Source organism: Lepidochelys olivacea, assembly GCF_965140295.1.
Source record: "Lepidochelys olivacea isolate rLepOli2 genome assembly, chromosome: 1".
Lineage (NCBI taxonomy): Eukaryota > Metazoa > Chordata > Testudines > Cheloniidae > Lepidochelys > Lepidochelys olivacea.
In genome coordinates this window covers 189,676,621-189,701,381 of record NC_140411.1, presented here as the reverse complement: position 1 = coordinate 189,701,381, position 24,761 = coordinate 189,676,621, and the positions used below count along the sequence as shown (strand labels likewise).

The following is a 24,761-nucleotide window of genomic DNA, read 5'->3' as shown; positions in this document are numbered from 1 at the left end:
GAGGTTCTCAAACTGTGGTCCGTGGACCACCAATGGTCCACAAGCTCCGTTCAGGTGGTCCCCCGGTAGTTCCCTCTAAGGTGAGCGCCTGGGCAGCCACACACAAGAGAATGAAGGGCCATCCACCTAATTAGTGGAGGTGCACAGGCATGGCTCCACTAATTAAGTGCCTAGACCCTGGAGAAGATGCACGTGTGAGGTGGTGGCCTGGGGGGGGGTATGTGGAGGGGGAAGTGGGGTGAGAAGAGGGGGTGGGGGGAATTTGGGATGTGCAGGGCTGTGGCAGCCAGAGAGGCGACTTTCCCAGCTCCAGGGTTGCGGCTGCCAGTGAGAGACGCCCCCCCTCCTTCCCAGCCTCAGGTCTGTGGCAGCTGTGGCAGGGGAGAGACCCCCCTTCTCCCCAGCTCGATGGCTGCTACGGCGGGGGGGGGGGGAGAGGGCATGTCCATCGAATTAGAAAGGTAAAACTACTGATACTAAAATGAGTTGTGTGTTTTTATTTGTAAAACAAAAAAAGTTTATTAAGTTTTTTTTTTATATAGAGCTTTTATCCAAAGAGCATTACAATAGTTAGCTAACGGTACAAACAACATCTGGAAAGATCAAGTGATCTGTTGAGACCCTCAGTAATTTTCAAGTGGTCTGCAGGAAGAAAAGGTTGAGAACTACTGGTTTAGACGTTGGTATCTCTTCCATACTGATTCATCTGTGTAGACCTTTGACACAGCTTAACGACTCTGCATGTACACAGTTGTTAAACTGGTTGTAGATGAGCCAACCACTTGTCTGAGTGGACTCTTAACAAGGTTCTTTAGACAAGAAACTAAAAAACTATGACTTGAATGTAATTTTTCAAAACAGTTTTGACAAGGTTTAGCCCTTTTCACTCTGGCTTGCTGGCCCCAGCTGTGTCAGCATCCAGTATTGCTACGTTGGGTGTTCATGTTTTTCAGCAGAGAAATTGAGCTTTCCTGAAAGATCTGTGTACAACAAACCTTATGGGCTGTGAAATTGATAATTTTTATAGCAGAAAAGTTACATTGTTAACCAAAAGGCCAGATTTCACAAACTGGCCTCAACTCAAAGGTTTCTAGCAAAAATCTTCCCTGAGATTGTAGAAATAGCTAGACAGCTCTGCATGGGAGAGGAGTAAAGAAAATATTTTTGAAAGGTTTTTGTTGGTCAAAGTTTCTGAGCGAGCTTACAATTTGCCTCTTTACTTTTCTATATTATGCAGAGAAGGCCAGGCCATTATTTTTGTCATTGATAGCAGTGATAAATTAAGAATGGTTGTGGCCAAAGAAGAACTTGACACCCTCCTGACTCATCCAGGTGAGAAGACTGTATTTTCCTACCATCTCCATATTATGTTGTATTGTTTCAAACATAGAAACTCTTGTTATTATAGACATTCTGCATTTTAAGTAAATTTCCCTCCATTTTAGCCATTGATAGGAGCTAGAATAAAAGTAAAATGGAATTTGTATAATAAGCCAATATTTACTTCTGTTGAGGTGAATACCAAAACTTAGGACCTGATAAGATTCCTACTGACCTCAGTAGGAGCCGGATTGGGCCTTTTTTGATCAAGGTGGAACAGAAGTTAATAGTTGCTTTGAGGGACTGTAAATCATGGCATTTAAAAGCTTGGAGTTCATAGACAACATGTTTGTTTTCATATGCAATGTCTGAAAAAATTTCCATTTAAGACCATGAATTACTTCAATGTAACTTTTTGCTGTTTGGTTAATATTGTATCAGACCTCAGTATTGGCCTCTGAAGAGGTAAAAACACTAGAAACTTCTTTTATGACTTTGCAGCCAGGAGTAGTGATAGCTAATGATGCCACAATTTCAACTGTCTAAATGGGGAGGGAGATTCATGATTATTTCTAAGGTTACATTTTGAAATAGGTTTTGTGGGGGTTTCCATGTGTTCCCAGGGGTATTGGAATTAAACCAATTTACTCATGTAATGCGGATGTTCTGACTAATCAAGAGAACAAACCCTATGCAGGAAATTCAAAGTAAAACCACTATATAGCCTAATTTTAGTTCCCAGTCTGGCATATTCTAGCAGTTCAGTGGGGTGTTGATTGCTGGATCTATTACACTGAAAAATTGTAGGGTAGGATTCTGACAACAGAAGGAAAAGTTGTTTACACAGTACCTCTTGGTCTGAAACCAAGTTATTGTGGAAGCTAATGAAGATAAGAATGATTCTGGGGGCTGGTGTAAAAACAAAATATGTACAGCTTGGTCAACAAGATTAATGAGTTGATTAGCATCAAAATTGTAGTTGGATCTGTGAGAGCTGATTGGTGAAGAGAAAAGGACCCAAGGACAGACTCTGTTACAAAAAGGAGACACAGAAAGAACAGTTAGAGGGAGTAGTTGGAGGACAGTACCACAACAGCCAAGAGAGAAGAATGTCAAGGAGAAGAGTGTGACCCATAATAGTGAAGACTGCAGAAAGAGCAAGTTCACTGTACAAATGAATGTAACCTTGTTTCCAGGGATCAAGCTCGTGACCTTCTCCAGGGCACCATTTTCTCATTGGCCCAGGAAAGGGATATCTTGAATTTCTGTCTCATAGCATCATAAAACAAATGTAATAGAAATTGTTTTTTTGCTGTTGTGAATATTCATGGGACTACTGAATTGGTTGATAATGCAAAGGTGTATGCAAGAGTAGCAGCAATCATTCTAGCAGTAATTATAGAAATCACAGAAATGTAGGGCTGGAAAGGAGCTCAAGAGGTTATCTAATCCATTTTCCCCATGCTGTGGCTGAATTAAGTATACCGAGACCATCCTTAACAGTAGTGTTTCTCTAATATGTTGTTGAAAACCTCTGAGTATGGGGATTCTACAAACTTCCTAGGAAATCTGTCCCAGTGCTTAACTAATCTCGTAGTTAGAAAGTTTTTACTAATATCTAACTTAAAACTCTCTTGCTGTAAACTAAGTGATTACTTCTTGCTGTACCCTCCGTGGATATGGAAAACAATTGATCACCAGCCTCTTTATAACAAGCTTTTGCATATTTGGAGACTGTTATCATGTTCCCCCTCAACCTTCTCTTCTCTAGACTAAACATGACCAGTTCTTTCAACTTTTCCTCATAGGTCATGTTTTCTAAATCTCTTACTATTTCTGTAGCTCTCCTCTGGAGTCTGTCCAGTGTGTTTACATCTTTCTTAAAGCGTGGTGCCCAAAACTGGACACTGTACTCCAGCTGAGACCTCAAAATAGCATTTGCTTTTTTCACAACAGCATTGCACTAACTCATATTCAACTTCAGACCACTATAATCCACAATGTTTTCTGTAGTACTGCTGCCTTGCTCAAATACAAAATAGGGAATAACTGGCATTTGATTTTTCTTTCCTAAGTGAAGTACTTTGCACTTTATTGAATTTAATCTTGTTGATTTTTAGACCAATTTTCCAATTTATTAAGATCATTTAATTTTTATCCTGTCCTCCTGACTCCTTGCAACCCCTCCCAGTTTGCTGTCTATAGATTTTAAGTGTATTCTCCATTCCGTCCTCCAAATAGTTAATGAAAATACTGAATAGGTCCAGACCCAAGACAGATCCTTGTGGAATCCCATTTGATGTGTCCTTTCAATTTGCCAGGAAACTGTTTATACTACCGAGTATGCTCTTTCAACCAGTTGTGCATCCACGTTATAATAACTTCATCTAGTTTGTTTATGAGACTGTCCTGTGGCACTGTGTCAAAAGCTTTATTGGGGTCCAGATATATACTGCTCCCTCCTCATCATTATGCTGGTTATCCTGTCAAAGAAGAAAATTAGGGTGGTTTGGCATGATTTGCTCTTGACACATCAGTATTGGCCATTACTTATCACCTTATCCTCTAGGTTTGACTATGTTTGATTAAAGTAGTTTAAGATTGATTCAGTAAATATCTAGATTAGGCTAGTAATATTTACTGTGGCTGTTACTTGGAACAAAACCACTTCTTCCCATGTGCCACTGCAGCAGTTGAGATCAATTGGTGCACTTGAGAATATGTCCCTAGATTTAAATGGAGACTGGTGTCTGGTGATCCCCTAAAAGGTGTGTAGAATTCAAAATCAATATTCCCCTGAAGGTTTGCTAGAAGAGGGTTACATATCTTAGGGTAAGGTATAAGTTCCTGTCTTTCTCTTTTGTCTGGAGTGGTTGGAGAGGAGAGGATGGTAAAGTAAATTTCATTGTGATCTCTTTATTTTTAAGAGATGCATATTGGTGTGCACCCTGAGATTACAGTAGCAGGCTGTGTTGTGAAAATGAAAACATTTTTAAAGAAAAATAAATTACTATAATTGGACAACACATACTACAAATAGTGGGGGTTTTAATAATCACTGTTGTCAGTTATATTTTTATTATGACTTTATTGTACAGCAGTTAAGATACTTGATGCTCTCTAAAGGTTTGTTATCTTGCATAGATATCCACTCTTGGGTTACTTGACCTCCAGAACATGCTTCTAAGGGTAGGTCTACACTACCCGCCGGATCAGCAGGTAGCAATCGATATATCGAGGGTCGATTTATCACGTCTAGTCTAGCGCCGTGAGAGGCACAAGCAGAGTTGACGGGGGAGCGGCAGCAGTCAACTCACCACCGTGAAGATGCTGCAGGAAGTCGATCTAGGTACGTTGACTTTAGCTACGGTATTCTCATAGCTGAAGTTGCGGACCTTGCATTGACTTCCCCCCTAGTGTAGACCAGGGATAAGATATCTTCGAGTTTTTTCAGAAAATTCAGAAACCTCTTATATAAAATCCAAGGCATCGGGGAGAGAGGGAAGATACCATGGCCTCCGACTATAACAGAGAAGCAGGCATTAACCAGTAGCTACAATGTTCAGATATTTGAAGGCGGCAGAGGAGAATTTCTTCTGTGTTTTTATAGGTATGTTGTAGCTGTATAACTTTGTAGCAATATATAAAAAAAGCTGATACTATAGAATGGAAGCAAAAGTTGCAAAACAGTTTCAGCCCCAGTGTTTCACAAGTTCATAACTTTCTGAAAAACCACTTCTTGGGCAGATGTTTTCTTTGCATGTTCTCTTGCAAAAGATGAAAGTATGAGGAAAATACTTTCAGACATTTCTGTTCTGTGCAGGTTAGAAAAATACTTTTTCCATTTAAAAAAAACCAACCTCTTCACACAATTTAAAAATGGCTGATGTTTGAAATGAGGTATATAAAATAATTCCCATAAGAACATCCATAACCAAATTTTGGGAAAAAAGATGGATATGAATGATATGAAAGACTAACAACTGGCTACTGTGTACGTGCAGTAGAAAATATTGTTAACACACAGGTATGCTTCTAGATAGAAGTGAATACTCTTACTGAAGTGTACGCTTATCAGTGTATGATGTTGGCATCTTAAATGGGCTTTAGCCTCATTCTCTAAATAATAATAATAATAATAATAATTAATAATACCAAACCCCATAATAACCCAGGAAATTATGAGTGGTAAACTGTTAATATAACATTAGCTTTGCACAGTTGAAATAAATGATGGAAATAAAAATGTTAGGATTCCTACAATAACATTAATTTGGCCACTTTGCATGCATCTGATATCCCTATTCCTATATTTAATGTATCCATAGAATGCGACACATGGGCAATACGATTAAATTAGCTTTATGTTGCTGTAGGAACTCTAGCTTTTTCATTTCTTGGCTGTTTAACTGTGAAACCTAAAAGTTACTTTAATTACGCATAAGTTGCATGTTCTGAGGCTTTTACTTTTTTCCTCAGACAGCCTCTAGCAAATTAACTCCAAAGCTGGCAGACAGTTTTAGTTACTGTTTACTTTTCGATGAGCCATCCTGATCTCTGAATGTGGGAGTTGTGGGGGGATGGAATGTAGTTTCCAGTCATTATGAAGAAAGGCTGAAGAGTTGTTTTTAAAAAATAAAATAAAATAACCAAAACAAACAAAACACCACAAGCCACTTCAGAATGATGAAACTTACTTGTCAGCAAAGGAGACTGGTCTGTGGGTTCCAGTGTAGGCAATTAATGTAATGAGAAATGAGTTAGTAATCCTTTAAAGCATACATTTCTTTGAAAAACTCAAATATCTTAGTCGTGCTTACTTCCCGTTCCTTGGAGTTTAGGGAGAAGCTATGCCCGAAGTGCTCACTACAAATTCTGATGGTTAGGGGGGAAAAAGTAGCATCTTCCTATCAAGATTTGGATGATCTATTCAAATGCCGTCGTCTTTATCTTCTCCCCTAATGCACCACCCTTTTCCTTGATTGCAACACAGGAATAGACTAGACTTGCTATTACTCAATTTTTTGTTACAGGCTAGAGCACTGGTGGACTTTGTTTTCTTCCAGTGATGCTTTAATATTCTATATTAGCCAGACAGGCTTAAGCATTTAGATGCTGAGTGTGTTCTCACTGCTTCGTCTGCATCTGTGGCATAAAGACATTTCTCCATATTCTTCTTGGGTGTATGTAAGTATGCCAAGAATTAAGTCAATTGCCAATGCGCTGAGCTCCTTGCTCCAGTCTTGTGGTTCCTGCTGCTAGCTGAGAAGAACTATTGGAAAAGAGGCCTTTCTTCAAGCACAGGAAGGATGTGAGGGATTACCAAATACACCTCTACCCTGATATAACGCAACCCGATATAACACAAATTCGGATAGAACGCAGTAAAGCAGTGCTCCGAGGGGCGGGGCTGCACGCTCCAGTGGATCAAACTAAGTTTGGTATAATGCGGTTTCACCTATAACGCAGTAAGATTTTTTGGCTCCCAGGACAGCGTTATATCAGGGTAGAGGTGTACATGTTTTTTCCATTTTTGTAGGCTTTAGAGAAAGTAATGGGCATCCTGCAGATACCTGAGGATAGCTCAACGTATCCTAATTCAGTTATGGTTGCAGGGGTATGAACTCTTAATTTAATCAATTTTGTGGCTATTTATACACCCTGTCCTTCACTAAATAGTGAAGATGTGGTGATTGGAAGCTATGGTTTGAAGCCTCCACATTCCTCTTCTTCGCCAACAACCTCAGCCTACAGCCATAAATGTATTTGAGTTGGGGAGGGATTCTAAAACTTACCAGAAAATTTGTGAGCACTCCTAAAGCATGTGGCTGAGGCCACGTGACCCAACAGTGTGTGTCTTGGTAGGATACAACCTTCAAAGAACCACAATGACAGGTAAGCAGTATATCCTCTTTTGTTGTTCATGTTTCATTACTTGCAAATGACGACAAGCATTACCAAATATTCTGGTATTCCTTGCTTTTTGTTTATGCTTAGATATCAAACACCGTAGAATACCTATCTTGTTCTTTGCTAACAAGATGGACCTCAGGGATGCAGTATCATCTGTGAAAGTCTCTCAATTACTGTCTTTAGAGAACATCAAAGATAAACCATGGCATATCTGGTAAAGTACTATTACCTCACCTTTTTCTTTTTTTTTTTTTTGCTGTTGATTGAAATGTTCAACTTTTAGCCATTCCATAGCATTCACTATCCTATTACTTAAATGAGAGCAAACCAGATAAAATGCTGTAACTTTTTACTGGTATCTGAGTAGGTACAGGGCTTTGTACAATACTTTCTATGAAATCTGGTTTGAAAAAAATATTTAATATGTAAAATAATATAGAGTTGGGCTTGAAAAATTTACCAGAAATATCCTAGCCAGAAACTCAATCAGAGGGGTTGTCCCCAGTGAAGTTTCAGGAAATGTCCTAGTGGGAAGAACAACCCTACTCACTATTGCTGGGAAGTGGAATGGTGGTAGATTCTTACCAGAGTGCTGTAGCCGGTCCCTCTCATGCACTGTGGGATTCTGAGTATCAGTTGTGAAACTGATCAGAATCTTGGTAATATCACACTGGGAGTACTTTGGAAAGCTACCAATCGTACAACAGGCAGTGAAGTTATCTGTGTGCAGATTAAGATAGACAACACTGCATCAGTTCACATTTGGAAAGTTATCTTTGCAGTCACAAAAACTAGAAACTTTTTTTTAAGTAATAGTTTAAATTCTTCTGAAATTGATGGCTTATGTCCCATTCTTCACTAGGCAAAAGCTTTGCATTTGTTAGTGGCAACTATAAAGGTGTATATAGGATTTGTGACTTCCAGGCACCAGCCTTGTTTTTCAATCACTAGACCATGAGACTTCTAAGGTATGTCTACACTGCAGTGAAAGCCTGGGCTCAGACTCCAGCTTGAGCCCAAACCCCCTTTTGTCTATACACAGTTCTGTCTCACTGGGACCTGGACCCCAGGACCCTGCAATGTGGGTAGGTTTGAGTCCAGGTCCTGCTGGGACTTGGGCCCAAACTGCATCATTTTGCAATGTCAATGCAGCTTGGATCCAGGACTCCCAGACTAGGGTCCTGAGAGTCCACCAAGGCTATCCCACAATCCCATGGGTCGGTGTTCTTTGTCCTCTCTATCCCAAGATAAGCCATTCAACTCCTAGGGAATGGAAGCAACCCCCCCCTTGTTCAAATACAACAGCTTAGCACATCTATCCCTACTATTTTATTCTGACCACTGAACTGCAAACTCAGTGAACCTTCTGCATTTGCAATGGCCATTGACCAGAAGAAGTCCTTTGCCAAGCATGCCGCTTCCTGATTGCAGGAACACAGCCAGATTTTGGTGAATCTCTGGAGTAAGGCGAGCAAAACGTTTGATTTTTAGGAAGAATACCATGAATGAATACCATGAAGCTGGCAACATTGGGGATTCCCTGGCCTGGTCACCAGTGCAGGGATTGGATTAAGTGGCTCAAGACCGACTACCTGGAAGCCAGGGATGAGAACATCACCTCTGTCATCCTGCCTTGCTTACAAGGGGTTTGTCAAGGTGCTGGATATTGTGCTGAGCATAGAGCCAGCAGTACTTCACAATGCCCTGATCAGCTGGGATGGTGACCTTCTGACCCCGAATCCAGTATAGGACTGGAGGGGAGTCACTAGGTGCTGGATCAGGCTGATGAAGTGACACTGGTGCTGGAACTGGTCCCGGAGGAGGCTTTGCCACTGGAGCAGCTGCAACATATCCTGAGTCCTTCCTCAGAGGAGTTTTTTGATGCCCCCCAAGAAGCAGTCTGCTGCAGAACTGGCAGGAAAACCGGAAGAGACAGAACTCAGCCTGGTAAGCTTTTGGCTCCATGTTTGTTGTTGTTGTTTAACATAGGAATGGGAGGAATTTCCATTTATAAGCAATGCAAAAGTTATTACAAGCTAATAAGGGGGGGATATACCATGGAGTTCTTCAGTATGTCCATATTAATGTGTGCGTTTGCAGCAGTCTTAAAATGCTGTATTTGGAAGCTGTAGGGAGCCAGTGATCCATGTGGATGCTAATGCGGCATCCTATTGATTTCCCCCATGAATTTTGTTCCAATCGCGGGTGCTGATGGCTACAAACTTTTCCCATAGCAGGAGTTCCAGATAGGTAGTCATATTTCACAGAGAGCCATATTTTCCAGGGCCATCTTGGTAGGTCACCAGCCCACTCCACTGATAGACGTGCTGTTCAGTCATGATAAGTTTTAATACTTCGGTGGTATATATGGCTGGCTTACCACTGGAATCTTGGAATAAAATATCTCTTTACCAGCCTGAGCCTCAAGAATCATTATGTCCTTCAACATCATAGAAAGAAGCTTATGTAATATGTTGCGGCCACCCGCCTGCTGCAAAGCAGTCTACAATTTCTAAACACCATTGTGATTTTTAATTTACTATTCTCCGTGCACTCTTTTCACTGCTATTTAAGCTGGTTGTGTCCATGGAGCTTCTGGGATCTGAAGCATTCCTCTCACAATATACTGAAATTCAGTTTTACAAAGTATCTTTTTTTTTTTTTTTTTGTCCTTGAGATTCCACAAGGATTTTTTTTTTTTTTTTGCTCATGCACAGAACTATTTGTGAATCACTGTGACAATAATGTTCTGTTTTATATCTGCTTGCAGGAACTTGTACTTCTACTGGCTGTTGTACCTTGGTAGCTTTTGCTCACTCCACTGGAAGCCTGGGTTTCCATACCATCATACACCAGTCCTAGAGGAAGCATTCCCATGATGAATTTATTGTCAACATTCTGGACAGGGACAACAAATAGGTGCAATACCAAAGAGAGAAGAATTCACTTAAAGTGGAGAGGCAAGTGGAAAGGCACAGGCAGGTTGCAGAGATGAGGACAGAATTACAGCGTGGGAGCAGATACTTACATCGCAGTTCCTGGAAGAGGAACGTTGGTTAGGGGCGGAAGACTTAGTGTAGCAGAACGACCAGTTTGACTAATGGCTGTTTTTGCTAATAGTTGCAAGAGTGCAGGCTCCTGCCATGCTTATACTGTGACCTGAGTCTCCTTCATGGTACCTTTTTCAGAGTAGCAGCCGTGTTAGTCTGTATCCGCAAAAAGAAAAGGAGTACTTGTGGCCGAAGTGAGCTGTAGCTCACGAAAGCTTATGCTCTAATAAATTTGTTAGTCTCCAAGGTGCCACAAGTACTCCTTTTCTTTCTTCATGGTACCGTGTGCTGCATACCAGGGTCTCTTTGAACAATTTCATGATTGGCTGGCCCATGCAACTGGGACTTAATAGCAGCTGTACTGGGCAAATCTACCCCTTTATACTTCCACCCCGTGCAGACCTTCTTCTCCCTCTTGCAGTCCGCCACTCTCCCGCAGGCCTCTATGCCCATGCAGCAATGGCAAGTGAGTGGTAAATGCACAAGAGAGGAAGAAGAAAACTTGCTAGGTGACACACACAACTGGAGGATTTTTCTGACGGCACTGTTTGCATTGTTCAGTGTTGCATGCACTTTGTTTTATTACTGGTTGTGGTATTGGTTTATTACTGTTGTTTCAGTATTCTAATGGTAGCAAGCCTGCCTGGCAATACTTTAATATTGTTATTTTTATAATACAAATAAAGGCTTTTATTTTATTTAAAAAATTATTGCCATCAGTATGTCATACCTTTATAATAGGTATTTTGAATAATAAAGATAAACACACAGTAAGGCACATCAAGCAAGGTGAATCTAAACAGAAATTACTAAAAAAGAACAGGAGTACTTGTGGCACCTTAGAGACTAACAAATTTATTAGAGCATAAGCTTTTGAGGGCTACAGTCAGCTTCATCGGATGCATAGAATGGAACATATAGAAAGAAGAAATATATATATATATATATATATATATATATATATATATATATATATATACACACACAGATAAGTTGGAAGTTGCCATACAAACTGTGAGAGGCTAAATAGTTAAGATGAGCTGTTATCAGCAGGAGAAAAAAAAACTTTTGTAGTGATAATCAAGATGGCCCATTTAGACAGTTGACAAGAAGGTGTGAGGATACTTAACTTCAGGGAAATAGATTCAATATGTATAATGACCCAGCCACTCCCAGTCTCTATTCAGAGACAAACACCTAAAAGATCTCTATCAAGCATTCTTAAAACTACAATACCCACCTGCTGAAGTGAAAAAACAGATTGATAGAGCCAGAAGTCACCTACTACAGGACAGGTCCAACAAAGAAAATAACAGAACACCATTAGCTGTCACCTTCAGCCCCCAACTAAAACCTTCCAGCACATCATCAAAGATTTACAACCTATCTGGAAAAATGATCCCTCACTCTCACAGGTCTTGGGAGACAGACCAGTCCTCGCTTACAGACAGTCCCTCAACCTGAAGCAAATATTCTCCAGCAACCACACAACAAAAACACTAACCCAGGAACCTATCCTTGCAACAAAGCCCGATGCCAACTCTGTCCACATATTTGGTCAAGTGACACCATCATAGGACATAATCACATTAGCCATGCCATCGGGCTCATTCACCTGCACATCTACCAATGTGATATATGCCATCATGTGCCAGCAATGCCCCTCTGCCATGTACATTGGCCAAACTGGACAGTCTCTACGCAAAAGAATAAATGGACACAAATCTGACATCAGGAATCATAACATTCAAAAACTGGTAGGAGAACACTTCAACCTCTCTGGCCACTCAGTAAAAAATTTAAGGGTGGCAATTTTGCAACAGAAAAGCCTCAAAAACAGACTCCAAGGAGAAACTTCTGAGCTTGAATTAATATGCAAACTAGATACCATTAACTTGGTTTTGAATAGAGACTGGGAGTGGCTGGGTCATTACACATATTGAATCTATTTCTCCATGTTAAGTATCCTTACACCTTCTTGTCAACTGTCTAAATGGGCCATCTTGATTATCACTGCAAAAGTTTTGTTCTGCTGATGATGATAGCTCATCTTAACTAATTAGCCTCTTACAGTTTGTATGGCAACTTCCAACTTATCTGTGTGTGTGCATATATGTATATGTGTGTATGTATATATATATATATATTCTTACTATATGTTCCATTCTATGCATCCGATGAAGTGGGCTGTAGCCCACGAAAGCTTATGCTCTAATAAATTTCTTAGTCTCTAAGGTGCCACAAGTACTCCTGTTCTTTTTGCAGATACAGACTAACACGGTTGCTACTCTGAAACCAGAAATTAAGAAATCTGTGTATATCAATAATGTAAATGCACAGTTCCCACACCACTACATTAGCAGTCATATTATCCATAACAAAAATCATGACAATCAGTAGCGCGTTCCCCCCCATTCACTGTATACAGTGACACCACCCTCTATTCCATCGCGTGATGTGACAGTACCTCATTTATGGTAAACGTTACTGTACAAATATATTAATATATGTACTCATCTTCTGTTGGCCCATGCAGGTCCATAAGGTGGGATCATAGAGTGTCCCTGATTTCTGTTGCCTGGCTCCATCCGGCTCCAGGTGTTCGCTTTCTGGTTGAGTGTACTGGTTCAGCAATCCATTCCCGTCATAAGTCCATTCAGGGGCATATAGCTTACCTTAGGCTTCACAAAGATTGCGAAGAGCACAGCAAGCCACAATAATGTGGACATCTTTAATGATACTGGAATCTAAAGGGATCTGTGGACAGCACCAGCGGGATTTCAGTCTGCCAAACGTACATTCAACACCATTCTACACCTGTTGAGAGTGTAATTTAAACCTTCTTTTTAAACTATTTTGCACTCTTACATCAGGATATGTTTAAGGCAAAAGGGGTCACGCAGGGTCCCCCAGAATAACAGTGGGAACAATAACACCGTTTATGACAATGTCATAGTTTCCCAGCCTGTCCAGGAAGGTAGACTCTCAATCAGCAGAAAACCCTGGCATCGTTAACCTTTCTAGTGCAGCCCATGCCGACATCCATAAGTCGGCCTCTGTGGTCCACAGGAGCCTAATATGTAATAATGGAGTAGTACCCTTTACAGTTTATGTACTCACTTGCTCCTGGAAAGGGGAGGGTGGCAAACTGTGGGCACATTGTTGTACCAATAAAATAAAAAACCAGCAGGATCTTATTAAAGGGAAAAAGGCAAAACATCACATTTATTGTGAATACAGAAAGAATCATAGTAAGCAGTTAGTTATAGCTATAACATTCCATTCAATCTCATATTTATTCACACATTCATTCATACAAACACACACACACACACATACACACCCACACACACAGGTTCTGCAAGGTTGTTATCATAGTTACCAGCCTTAGAGTTGCTCATGCCAAGCCACTGGCCAGGTGGCCTGGACATGAGGAGGGAGCAGGGCCTTGTCAGATGCTCATCTGATGCTCCTGGAAGTTGGTTTGCAGAATCAGACCCCAAAGTTCTCACTTTTTAGAGTCTATTTTTATAGGAATTTCTTCCTATGGCAGTCTATGGGAATTGCTTCATCATGCTGTTGCTGAATCAATCAGCAGATAGCACATTCCTGACGGCTCCAAGATGTTATCTTGTTCTTTGGTTCTCCCATTCTTGAGGCTGTTGGGTGGATTCCAGTCTGCCCACCGGGGGGGGGGGGGGGGTCCTCTGATTATTTCCACTTGACGCCTTCTTCAGCCGATGGACACTGGATTCTTAGGCTGGCACCTCCCTGATCATTCAGTTATTATCCACACCAAGCATCCATCTACATACATCCTCTATCTCTATTTTAATCACAATGGTTAATACAACAAAAGGGCGGGGAGTCTCTGGGTGCTGTTTCTGTTGTTAGAGTATTGCTTTGAGTCTCTCTCTCTGTGAATTGCTTTGAGAATAGACTCTGTCTTGGAATGTACTAACACAATTAGCAGCTTGCAAGTTTCACACATAGAGGGAGAGAAAGTACCAAAAACCAAGAGACCTCTTAATTAGTAATACCCTGGAATTTAAACTATGGGGAATCAAACTCATTTGTGATTTTAATACAGAACTTCTTTAATATGATCCAACATAATCCCCCTTTTGACACTAAGATTTATAATCGTCAGTGTCACTTTCTATGTAGCCTATTCAAGAGAAAGTACTGTGAGGCAATTTGAGTTTGTGATTCCAATTCATGCCACATACATGATCCTAGTGATGTATCTTTACTACAAGGTTCTGGGGCAACAGGCAAGGTGAGGCACACCCACTTTTGAGGAGTCCATTCAGTACAACCTCTAGTGTCCAATAGCTTCCCTCCCTCCCCAGCCCACTGGCTCAAGGTCCAGGGTAGCCAAAAGGATCCCATGTGTAATATGGGGAGTGGGTTAACCTTCAATACCTTTGCCTCCAGGGACTGTTGGTGTGCAATTTTGACAACAATTTCTCCCATTAACAAGTCTGGTTTACAATAGTGGAAACATATTGCATCCATTCATATTGATAAGTGTCAAACAATGATCTCTTTCTTTTTTAACAAATGCATCAAACCCTTAATATTTCCCAATATGACCCAGAACATTTTGTGTTCCAAAGTAGCTAGTGCAAGTATCTGCATTTCAGTGCATCCCATAGCTATGGCTGTGTAGTTTCCTATTTCTAATATTTTTTTTTTTCTTATGGATAAGCCATGTGGTAGTATTAAGCCATTACTAAAGATTCCATTGGCCTTTTAGGTTACCCAGACCAATTTGGACCAAGTCTACATTGGCATGTACTTGTTTTTGTATCAGGCTGTCCTGTAGCTGGGACAGAAAGCTTAATTTATTTTTAAGTTCCTGCAGGTCTTCAGTATTTTTTTTTTTAAACACATAACAGTGCGAGCAACAACACAAAACACAAGACAAAACATAGAACACAATTTCTATTGTGACAGTAGATTCATGGTATTGGGTTGCTTTTCAGCTGGCAGCTTTTCCTGATTTTCTGAAAGACAAAAAGAACATGTTTCTACCCCTTTTGGGGTGGCAGATTATTGCTTAAAATATTTCTTTTACAAATACCCTTGCTGATTGCAGGCAAAACAGAGAAATTGCCCCCATATTTTCCTGTTTTTGTTCTATAGGCAGGCCAGGTTTCAAAGGCTTTTATCTTTTAAGGGTTATGGGGAAATTATCCCACTGTTTAGTCATTAAATCCCTGAGTTTTCCTTCTTATACAGCAGACCAAGTTTATAATGTTTTTCCTGCTGTGTTAAGCTTTAAGTTGTATTTACAGGTAATAACTGAGAAGCATCATTACCATACGACCTTAAAGGATTTTTCCAAAAATCATGCACACTATACGTTGTTACAGGGATACTTATTATCATTAAATGTATTAAAATTATCTTGTTATCCCATGCCTTTTATTTAGACAATTTGTTTGCTGACCAGGTATGTCCTTTATCTGCAGCTTCTTTGTGCTGCTAGTTCTTTCCTTCCTTTATCATTTAGGTAATTTGCATTTTCACAGAAACTTCCTGCTTTTGGATTTAAAGCCATCAGCAGCTCAGAGACTCCATCTTAAAAGGGACACAATCAACTTTCACCAGAGTTTTGATTACTTTTAACTTCTGCTTCCAAAACACACAGCAATCTGAAAAAGAAAACCCAACCTATTGTGGCTCCCTTTGGAGCCCTAATAGCATTTTAATTAAGTAGCATGGTATGTTTGCATTTCTTTTGCCCCTTCTACAATATACCCTGCACATGTTCTGGGGCAAATGCACATTCCTTCCATAGTTTAACTTCTATAACATTATCCAGATCCATTTTTACATAAGGTGTCACTATTTCTTTTTTTGCTTACAGAGTTTTCATGTACCTTTATCAAAGTGACAGTCTGATTACTCAGAGCCATTTTAAGACTCAGTGTTTCTAACATTGCTTCTTTTTGTTTTGTGCACCTCACCCCTGCTGTTGCTTCAGAGAGGCACTGTCTTTTTTTATTTTTATTTTTTTTACTACAACTCTCATCTGCTATTTTGTTACAAAAACAAACAAACAAAAAACAAACAAAAAGAATCCAAATTTTTTTTTTATATATTCTCCTGATTTTGACTGCCCTGCTGCAGCCACAACTTAAAAACATTTTAAATTTTGTAAAGCATTGAGTTACCTTTTAAGGGTTAAATGCCAAATCCCAAAGCCAAACAACACTAATTACCCGTGTCTAGCAAAAAGGTCTGTCAGTTTTGCAACTTTGAACTAAAGAGTCAAATGGATTTTTAGTGGCATTAACAAAAACAAAACTAACTGGTCCTTAGAACTTTACATATTTACACACACACAGACAGATACATACACATTTTCTTTTCCTTAACATCCCTTCCACACTGCTCTGTTTTTTACATCTTACATTCCCTTTATACATTTGAGGCAGTTAAGTTCCAATAGAACCCTCTTATGTTCTTTTAGCAAATTTGACTAAATTGTCCAGTCAAATGATTTTAATCAGATAGTTTATTTTTGCCTGGCTAATTTACGGACATTCCTTTGGAAAAGGGCCCATTTTTCTTTCAGAATGGCTGCAAAGAAAACAAACAAAAAGAATCCAAATTTTTTTTTTATATATATTCTCCTGATTTTGACTGCCCTGCTGCAGCCACAACTTAAAAACATTTTAAATTTTGTAAAGCATTGAGTTACCTTTTAAGGGTTAAATGCCAAATCCCAAAGCCAAACAACACTAATTACCCGTGTCTAGCAAAAAGGTCTGTCAGTTTTGCAACTTTGAATTAAAGAGTCAAATGGATTTTTAGTGGCATTAACAAAAACAAAACTAACTGGTCCTTAGAACTTTACATGTTTACACACACACAGACAGATACATACACATTTTCTTTTCCTTAACATCCCTTCCACACTGCTCTGTTTTTTACATCTTACATTCCCTTTATACATTTGAGGCAGTTAAGTTCCAATAGAACCCTCTTATGTTCTTTTAGCAAATTTGACTAAATTGTCCAGTCAAATGATTTTAATCAGATAGTTTATTTTTGCCTGGCTAATTTACGGACATTCCTTTGGAAAAGGGCCCATTTTTCTTTCAGAATGGCTGCAAAGAAACCAAGAATGCTCTAACACTTTTCCTTTTTAACATTTTTGGTTAAAAGTTGTTTGGGTGAAATACAAAGTTTAACTGCTTAATTCCCTCCAGCCTCTGCAGAGTTAACTTTTTTTTTTTTTTTTTACTCTCTTTTCTCTTTGTAATTATGCCTGGGGGTGCCGTACATAGGACCTTCTCCCCCTTTACCTGCCTCCCTCCAGCCTCTGCAGAGTTAACTTTTTCACTCTTTTTGTATTCCTGGAGTGCCTCTTTCACTATTTTCAGCTGGCTTTGGATATTTGTAGCCAGCACCTTCCAATTGTCTGCTCCCTTTTCCATTTGTGCCTTTTCCTCTTTACATGAAGACAAGCGGAGGGAAGAATCCTTACATGCCTCCCACAACAACCAAATTGCTGCTGCATCTCTTTTGGCAGCACTAGAAGGTTTGTACATGAGGATATACTGAGTCAATCTATCCTCTAAGTCCGAAATAGTGCAGACATCAGCTAGGGCTTGTTTAGTCCAAGGACTGTGCCCACATTTTTGAAGGATTTGTTTAAAAGGTGTAATTTCTTTAACAAAAGGTAAGGTTGGAGTTCCTTCTGACTCCATTCCTCCCTCTGGTACTGGCTTACCCTGTTTTCTTTTAAACATCTTAACATGGATATTTCAATCTCTTTGTCACTGCTGGTATTACTTAGCAAGTGACACAGCCTAGATTCTGAAATCATAGCTTAATCTATGCGTTTTTCCCCTGCTACCTTCCCAGAGGCCAGCAGGTCCAGTTAACCTATTTCTCCCTGCTACCTTCTCGGAGGCCAGCAGGTCCGGTTAACCTGTTTCTCCCTGCTACCTTCTCGGAGGCCAGCAGGTCCCCTGCTACCTTCTCGGAGGCCAGCAGGTCTGGTTTAATCTGTTTTCCCTACTACCTTCTCGGAGGCCAGCAGGTCCCCTGCTACCTTCTCGGAGGCCAGCAGGTCTGGTTTAATCTGTTTTTCCTGCTACCTTCTCGGAGGCCAGCAGGTCCCCTGCTACCTTCTCGGAGGCCAGCAGGTCTGGTTTAATCTGTTTTCCCTACTACCTTCTCGGAGGCCAGCAGGTCTCCTGCTACCTTCTCGGAGGCCAGCAGGTCTGGTTTAATCTGTTTTTCCTGCTACCTTCTCGGAGGCCAGCAGGTCCCCTGCTACCTTCTCGGAGGCCAGCAGGTCTGGTTTAATCTGTTTTTCCTGCTACCTTCTCGGAGGCCAGCAGGTCCCCTGCTACCTTCTCGGAGGCCAGCAGGTCTGGTTAACCTAATAGAAATGCCTAGCTCACTAGAGCTGGCGGTGTGCACACCAATATTTACAATAACTGAGGTTTTTTACCAATATTCCCCCTTTCGCAATTCTCCACCAAAACGTTGTACCAATAAAATAAAAAACCAGCAGGATCTTATTAAAGGGAAAAAGGCAAAACATCACATTTATTGTGAATACAGAAAGAATCATAGTAAGCAGTTAGTTATAGCTATAACATTCCATTCAATCTCATATTTATTCACACATTCATTCATACAAACACACACACACACACATACACACCCACACACACAGGTTCTGCAAGGTTGTTATCATAGTTACCAGCCTTAGAGTTGCTCATGCCAAGCCACTGGCCAGGTGGCCTGGACATGAGGAGGGAGCAGGGCCTTGTCAGATGCTCATCTGATGCTCCTGGAAGTTGGTTTGCAGAATCAGACCCCAAAGTTCTCACTTTTTAGAGTCTATTTTTATAGGAATTTCTTCCTATGCCAGTCTATGGGAATTGCTTCATCATGCTGTTGCTGAATCAATCAGCAGATAGCACATTCCTGACGGCTCCAAGATGTTATCTTGTTCTTTGGTTCTCCCATTCTTGAGGCTGTTGGGTGGATTCCAGTCTGCCCACCGGGGGGGGGGGTCCTCTGATTATTTCCACTTGACGCCTTCTTCAGCCGATGGACACTGGATTCTTAGGCTGGCACCTCCCTGATCATTCAGTTATTATCCACACCAAGCATCCATCCACATACATCCTCTATCTCTATTTTAATCACAATGGTTAATACAACAAAAGGGCGGGGAGTCTCTGGGTGCTGTTTCTGTTGTTAGAGTATTGCTTTGAGTCTCTCTCTCTGTGAATTGCTTTGAGAACAGACTCTGTCTTGGAATGTACTAACACAATTAGCAGCTTGCAAGTTTCACACATAGAGGGAGAGAAAGTACCAAAAACCAAGAGACCTCTTAATTAGTAATACCCTGGAATTTAAACTATGGGGAATCAAACTCATTTGTGATTTTAATACAGAACTTCTTTAATATGATCCAACAACATGAGTCCCATCAGTGACCCCAGTGCAGTTTGAAAAGCGTATTCTCTCAAAACCAGCAGTTACTTTAGGAATATTGTTTATTTCCACCACCATTGGGTAAATAATGCACCTGATTGCCTCAGAAACCTTGGCCATCCACAGTTGACTTTCCAGCACCATAATGGTTCGCAACAGACCTATGGCACTTGGGTAGCCAGCTTGCAGATGATTATAACAATCTGCTTCTGGACTGATATGGCATCCTCATGTGTGTTGTGAGGCTGGAGGGTTGGGGCAAGCTGCCTACAATGCTCCAGAAATGCAGGTTTCTTCATGTGAAAGTTCTGGACCCACTGCTGGTCATCCCAGGTCCACATGGCGAAGTGATCCCACCAGTCTGTGCTTGTGGCCCTACTCCACAAGCACCCATCCACAAAGGGGTCATAAGCAGCTATACCAAGAGTAATGAGTAGCATCAGCCAATTTGATTCTTCCTCGTCTGTATCGTCATTGTCCTGCTCCATCATTTTTTCTGTCAGGTGCCAGTGGTGAGTCAGGAAACATCCACCATGGAATCTTTGCTTGTTTCCTGAAACAAGAGCAAAAGCCCAAGCAAGAGAAGTTCATCAAATGGTGACTCAAATGGGAGCATGCAGAGCAAAATGATGGTTCAGCAGAATGTGTTGGTGGGCTGCAACAACTTCCTGTGATAGGTGTGGTGGCAGTCAAGTTTTCCCTTACTGCACCATGAACAAAGGGCTAGAACAACCACTTTTCAGGAGGGCGATAGAAAGTTGTGGACATTGGAGTCCCAGGGTGGAGCCTGGGCTCAAAAATTCTTAAGCTAGGGTCACTAATGTGTGGATGCTCAAGCCCTGGGCTTTCAAACCCAGAGTCCATGGATTCAAGTCCCACTAATCCTGGGCTTACATTGCAGTGTAGATATACCCTTAAGCTGAAGGGCTATAAAATAGCAGTGTAGATGTTTGTCTTGGGCTGGAGCTTAGACTCTGAGACCTGAATGTCTACACTGCTGTTTTTAGTCCTGGAGCCCAAGTCAGCTGACACGGGTCTGAGACTCAGTGCTATGGGTTTTTTATCACAATGTAGACATAACCTGAGGGGGCACCACTTTTTCTTCTTACTCTTACAACAGCTTCATACTACTAAAGTAATAGGAAAGAGAAACAAAACCAAAGCATTATTTCCAGATGTTTTAAAATTATAGTGTAACTTTAATTTTAGTAGTAAGCACATTAATTTACTGATTTTTTTTTTAAACTAGTTCTCTTGATTTTAAAATACCTGGAGATTTTTGGAAAGGATGAAAGCCTAGTCTGCAGGTCCTGTCACAATGAAATGAAATTGCTTTTTATTTTATACTGTGAAATGGTCATCTCTGAACTTCTTTTAATGGTTGATTCTCAAACTTAAAAAATAAAAAGCTGCAACTTTCAGTAAATATATAATCATGGTGATTCAAGTATGCTTTTTAAGACTTTCTCCTCTGTATTATGTAGATAAAATACTTTGCACGGAAACTGACATACTTGAAAATACACCTCTTGTTCATAAATTGCTAGCCTTTCTCTGCTTTTACACAGTTTGCGTATGATAACATAGCTACAATTTTTTGTTTTGATTTGGTGTGTTTTTTTCCTCAAAATGATCAAAGATCATATATTTTAGCATTGGCCGAATTCTTTTATAAATGGATTTATGAATAACCAGTATAGTGGCCCAGATCCTCTGCTGTGCTAAATTCATCTTGCTGCAGCAAAAAGGGCTTGTAAATAGCTAGTTATGGTTCCTCGGTTCCAATGGCGGATCTGTATTAGTCCCAGTTTAGCCTGGGTAATACACGAACCTACATCAGCTGGCAGTGGTCCCTAATGCCAGCTGGGGATTGCCAGGGTGCAGAATGACCTCCTCTCCAACCTCAGCATGGTCCCTGTACCCCAGCCAGGTGGAAGAATTCATGTTAATCATAAACTTTGCAAAAGTTTTTCTTTATGACCTTGTCTACACAGGGGAATGTCTGTGGCAGAATAACTGTTCTGGTATAATGCAGAGCGGAGAAAATATTTCAGCATAGTGTCCACCCAGAGAAGCTATACTAGAATAGCTCTAGTGAAATAGTTCAATGTGCTCATATAGGCGTGGCCTACTTCTTGTTAAGGAATAATATGCCTGACACTGACGCATGCTGCATTTGGAGATATTCTGCTGTACTTACCACATAATTCAGATGTGATAACCATTTTTTACTCAAACCAGTGTCTTTACATGGCTTTTATAGTGTAGTCTCTGTTTGTTTTAGTGCTAGTGATGCGCTTAAAGGAGAAGGGTTACAAGAAGGTGTAGATTGGCTCCAAGGTAGGTCAAATCTACTTCTATTATAATTTTATTTTCTTTCCGTTAGACTTTGTTTTCATTTTGTAAGTTTTCTTTCATTTCATTTGCCTTGTTTCTATCTATTTCTGCTCTCAGATCAAATCACACAGTGAGTACCAGTACCAAACCTGATATTTTATGCCGTGGTGTTTTGTTTTTTTATTATGATTTTCTGCAGGTAGGGCCGTTCCAGCAGCGGTGATATTTCTTTTTAAAAATTTACATAAACCCAAAATTACAGAATATTCTTTGGAGAAAAGATAAACTATTACTAAAAATTAATGTGTACCATTGGAAGTGGGACTTGCAGTCTAAGAATCTCTTGCTTAGGGTAAGAGTACAATGTGCTCTTGAATCTTTCTTATGTTGCACATGGTAACTTAATTATTTTCCTAGTTACCTTAGCTGTTATGCTCCAATGATCCATATTTCTTTTTTTTCTCCATATTTTATTATCCCTTTCAAATGTTGAGTAAACAGGCCGAGCAATATATGAAGGTTTCTAGAAGAACTGGAAGTCCTGGTCCAGGTTAATCTTACGAGAGCACTATTGAACACTCTTGAACACCAAATATTTCCTAACTGCATCATATATGACTCTGTCCTCCACTCAAGCTGTGACATTTAGGGGTGATTGTGTTTCCACTGAAGAGAATGGCAGTCTTGCCATTGATTTAAACAGAAGGATTGGAATATCCAATCCATTCAGGAATATCCAATTTTTATGGATGTCTGGAGGAGAGAGAAGGCTATTAAAATGTATTGTATGGTGTCATATACATTTATAATGATATGGAAGCTGAAGACATCTTAGGCCCTGGCTTCTGCATTTGTTGTTGGAGCTGTAGAACAGGTTTTTTATGAACACTCTGAGTTGTAAAGGGACTCTGTCAATTTAAAATCTAGTCACTTTCAAAAAAGGAATTAAAAGTACAGGTGGCCAACACAGGGGTTTCCAGTTAATAGTAAAGTTCATGGTTTTGATATTTGGGTTCATTCCAAATTGGAATGATTCCAAGTTTTTCAACATTTTCTATGAACTGGGAATCCTGAAAAAAAATTAACGAAATATCAATGTCAATTTTACTCTGCAGCTGCCAGGTCTCTCCCTAGGGTCTACAACTCTCTGGCAGCCCCCCAGGAGTTCAGAAGCCCTGGGGGTTCTCGCCAAGGGAAGTCCACATGGCACATCTGCCCTTGAGCAGCCCATTAAAGGACTTCCTGGCTCCTTGGCAAATACCTTTAGAAATTCTAAGGTATGTCTGCACTGTGATTAAAACCCCTGTGGCACCAAGTCTCAGAGCCTGGGTCAGCTGACTATAAAATTGTAGTGTAGACATTCAGGCTCAGGCTGGAAGCTGCCTCTGAGACCCACTCCCCTCGCAAGGGCGTCTTTTATTGCAGTATAAACATATCCTGAGAGTGATACTTCCTAAAGTACCTATCTGTTTGGGGTGTTGTGAGGATTAATTATTTAATTTATTTATTAAAGTTTGTGCAATCCTTAGAAGCTGTTAAGCACTGTAACTAAAATAATATTAAATCCTTCTGAGACTAATTATTAAAAGAAGTGCACTACTTGTTTGGGACCAGGATTAAAGAACGGAAGACAAAGTGATACATTTACATTATACCGATAATAACACATGCAGCAGTCTCATAATTATATAAACAGTATGAGATGTTTATGTAATGATTTTAATCTCTTTCATGCAGAGTCTGTGTACTACTGAGTTTGTATAGTGCTTAGTACAATGAGGCCCTGATTTTGTTTGAGTCCTTGAGAGCTATTGCTAAACAAATAATAACAACAAATCCTGCATTTAGGTTGGTAGGATCACTTTAATTTCCCTCACTCTAATGCACATTCTGAAATTAGTAGTTCATTAATTATTATAACATAACTTAAAATAATTTGGTTTAAATCTAATTGGGAACAAAAGTCAATATTTGTGTAAGGCCTTCTATAAGAAGCTGTGTAATTTGCTCCCCCCCCCACATTTTGGTGGTCTGTTCTGAGCAAGCCACTAGATGTCAGTAATGATCCAAAGTACATTACAGCTAAAGTAAATGTTTGTCTTATTTCAAATGGCAGTAAAGAATTACTTTTAATCAGGTACTATATTTTGTATTATCTCCATTTATTCACGAGTAGTAGAGTACTCTTTCTATTCAGTCTAATCTAGTGACTGGAGTGACATAGGGTTTTTTTAATTACTTTTGTGTCTCCTGTGTGTTGATGATGAGAATGTGAGTGAAGGAATTACTTACCTATCATTATGCAGTAGCATTTTGAGGAAGGGGGAACAAGTCCCCAAAAATAATGTTTATGGGAGGGTGTTCTGTTCTCCCACAAAAGGACAGGATGCACCTTACCCTTCACACAGGTTTTTTTGGGAGGGAGCTCTTCTTCTCCCACATCCTATCACAAAGGGTAGCTTGCAGCTCAGCTGTTTTTCCTGAGTTCCTGACCTGACCTGACCTGAAAGTCTCCTTATTGTCTCAACTTCTTTTGATTCCTCTAGTCTTCATGAGGAATCCTGCAGGTGGCAACAGCCCAGATTTGGAAGTATTGCTCCAGGTGCACACTTTCAGGCTGTTGTTTACATGAATCTGAAATGCCAGCCAGAGATGCTTTCCTGGCAA

The 24,761-nt window shown here is 40.2% G+C and overlaps 1 protein-coding gene across 10 annotated transcripts in view; it reads left to right on the top strand.

Annotated features, from left to right (window-relative positions):
• Positions 1-24,761, top strand: part of ARL6 (ARF like GTPase 6) — a 44,174-nt gene that overhangs the window by 17,516 nt on the left and 1,897 nt on the right. For all 10 annotated transcript variants that reach the window (XM_084625238.1, XM_084625237.1, XM_084625245.1 and 7 more), the window contains 3 exons: positions 1,238-1,332; positions 7,318-7,447; positions 22,042-22,097. In XM_084625238.1, the coding sequence (XP_084481364.1) occupies positions 1,238-1,332; positions 7,318-7,447; positions 22,042-22,097 (281 nt within the window). The remainder of the gene's footprint in view (positions 1-1,237; positions 1,333-7,317; positions 7,448-22,041; positions 22,098-24,761) is intronic.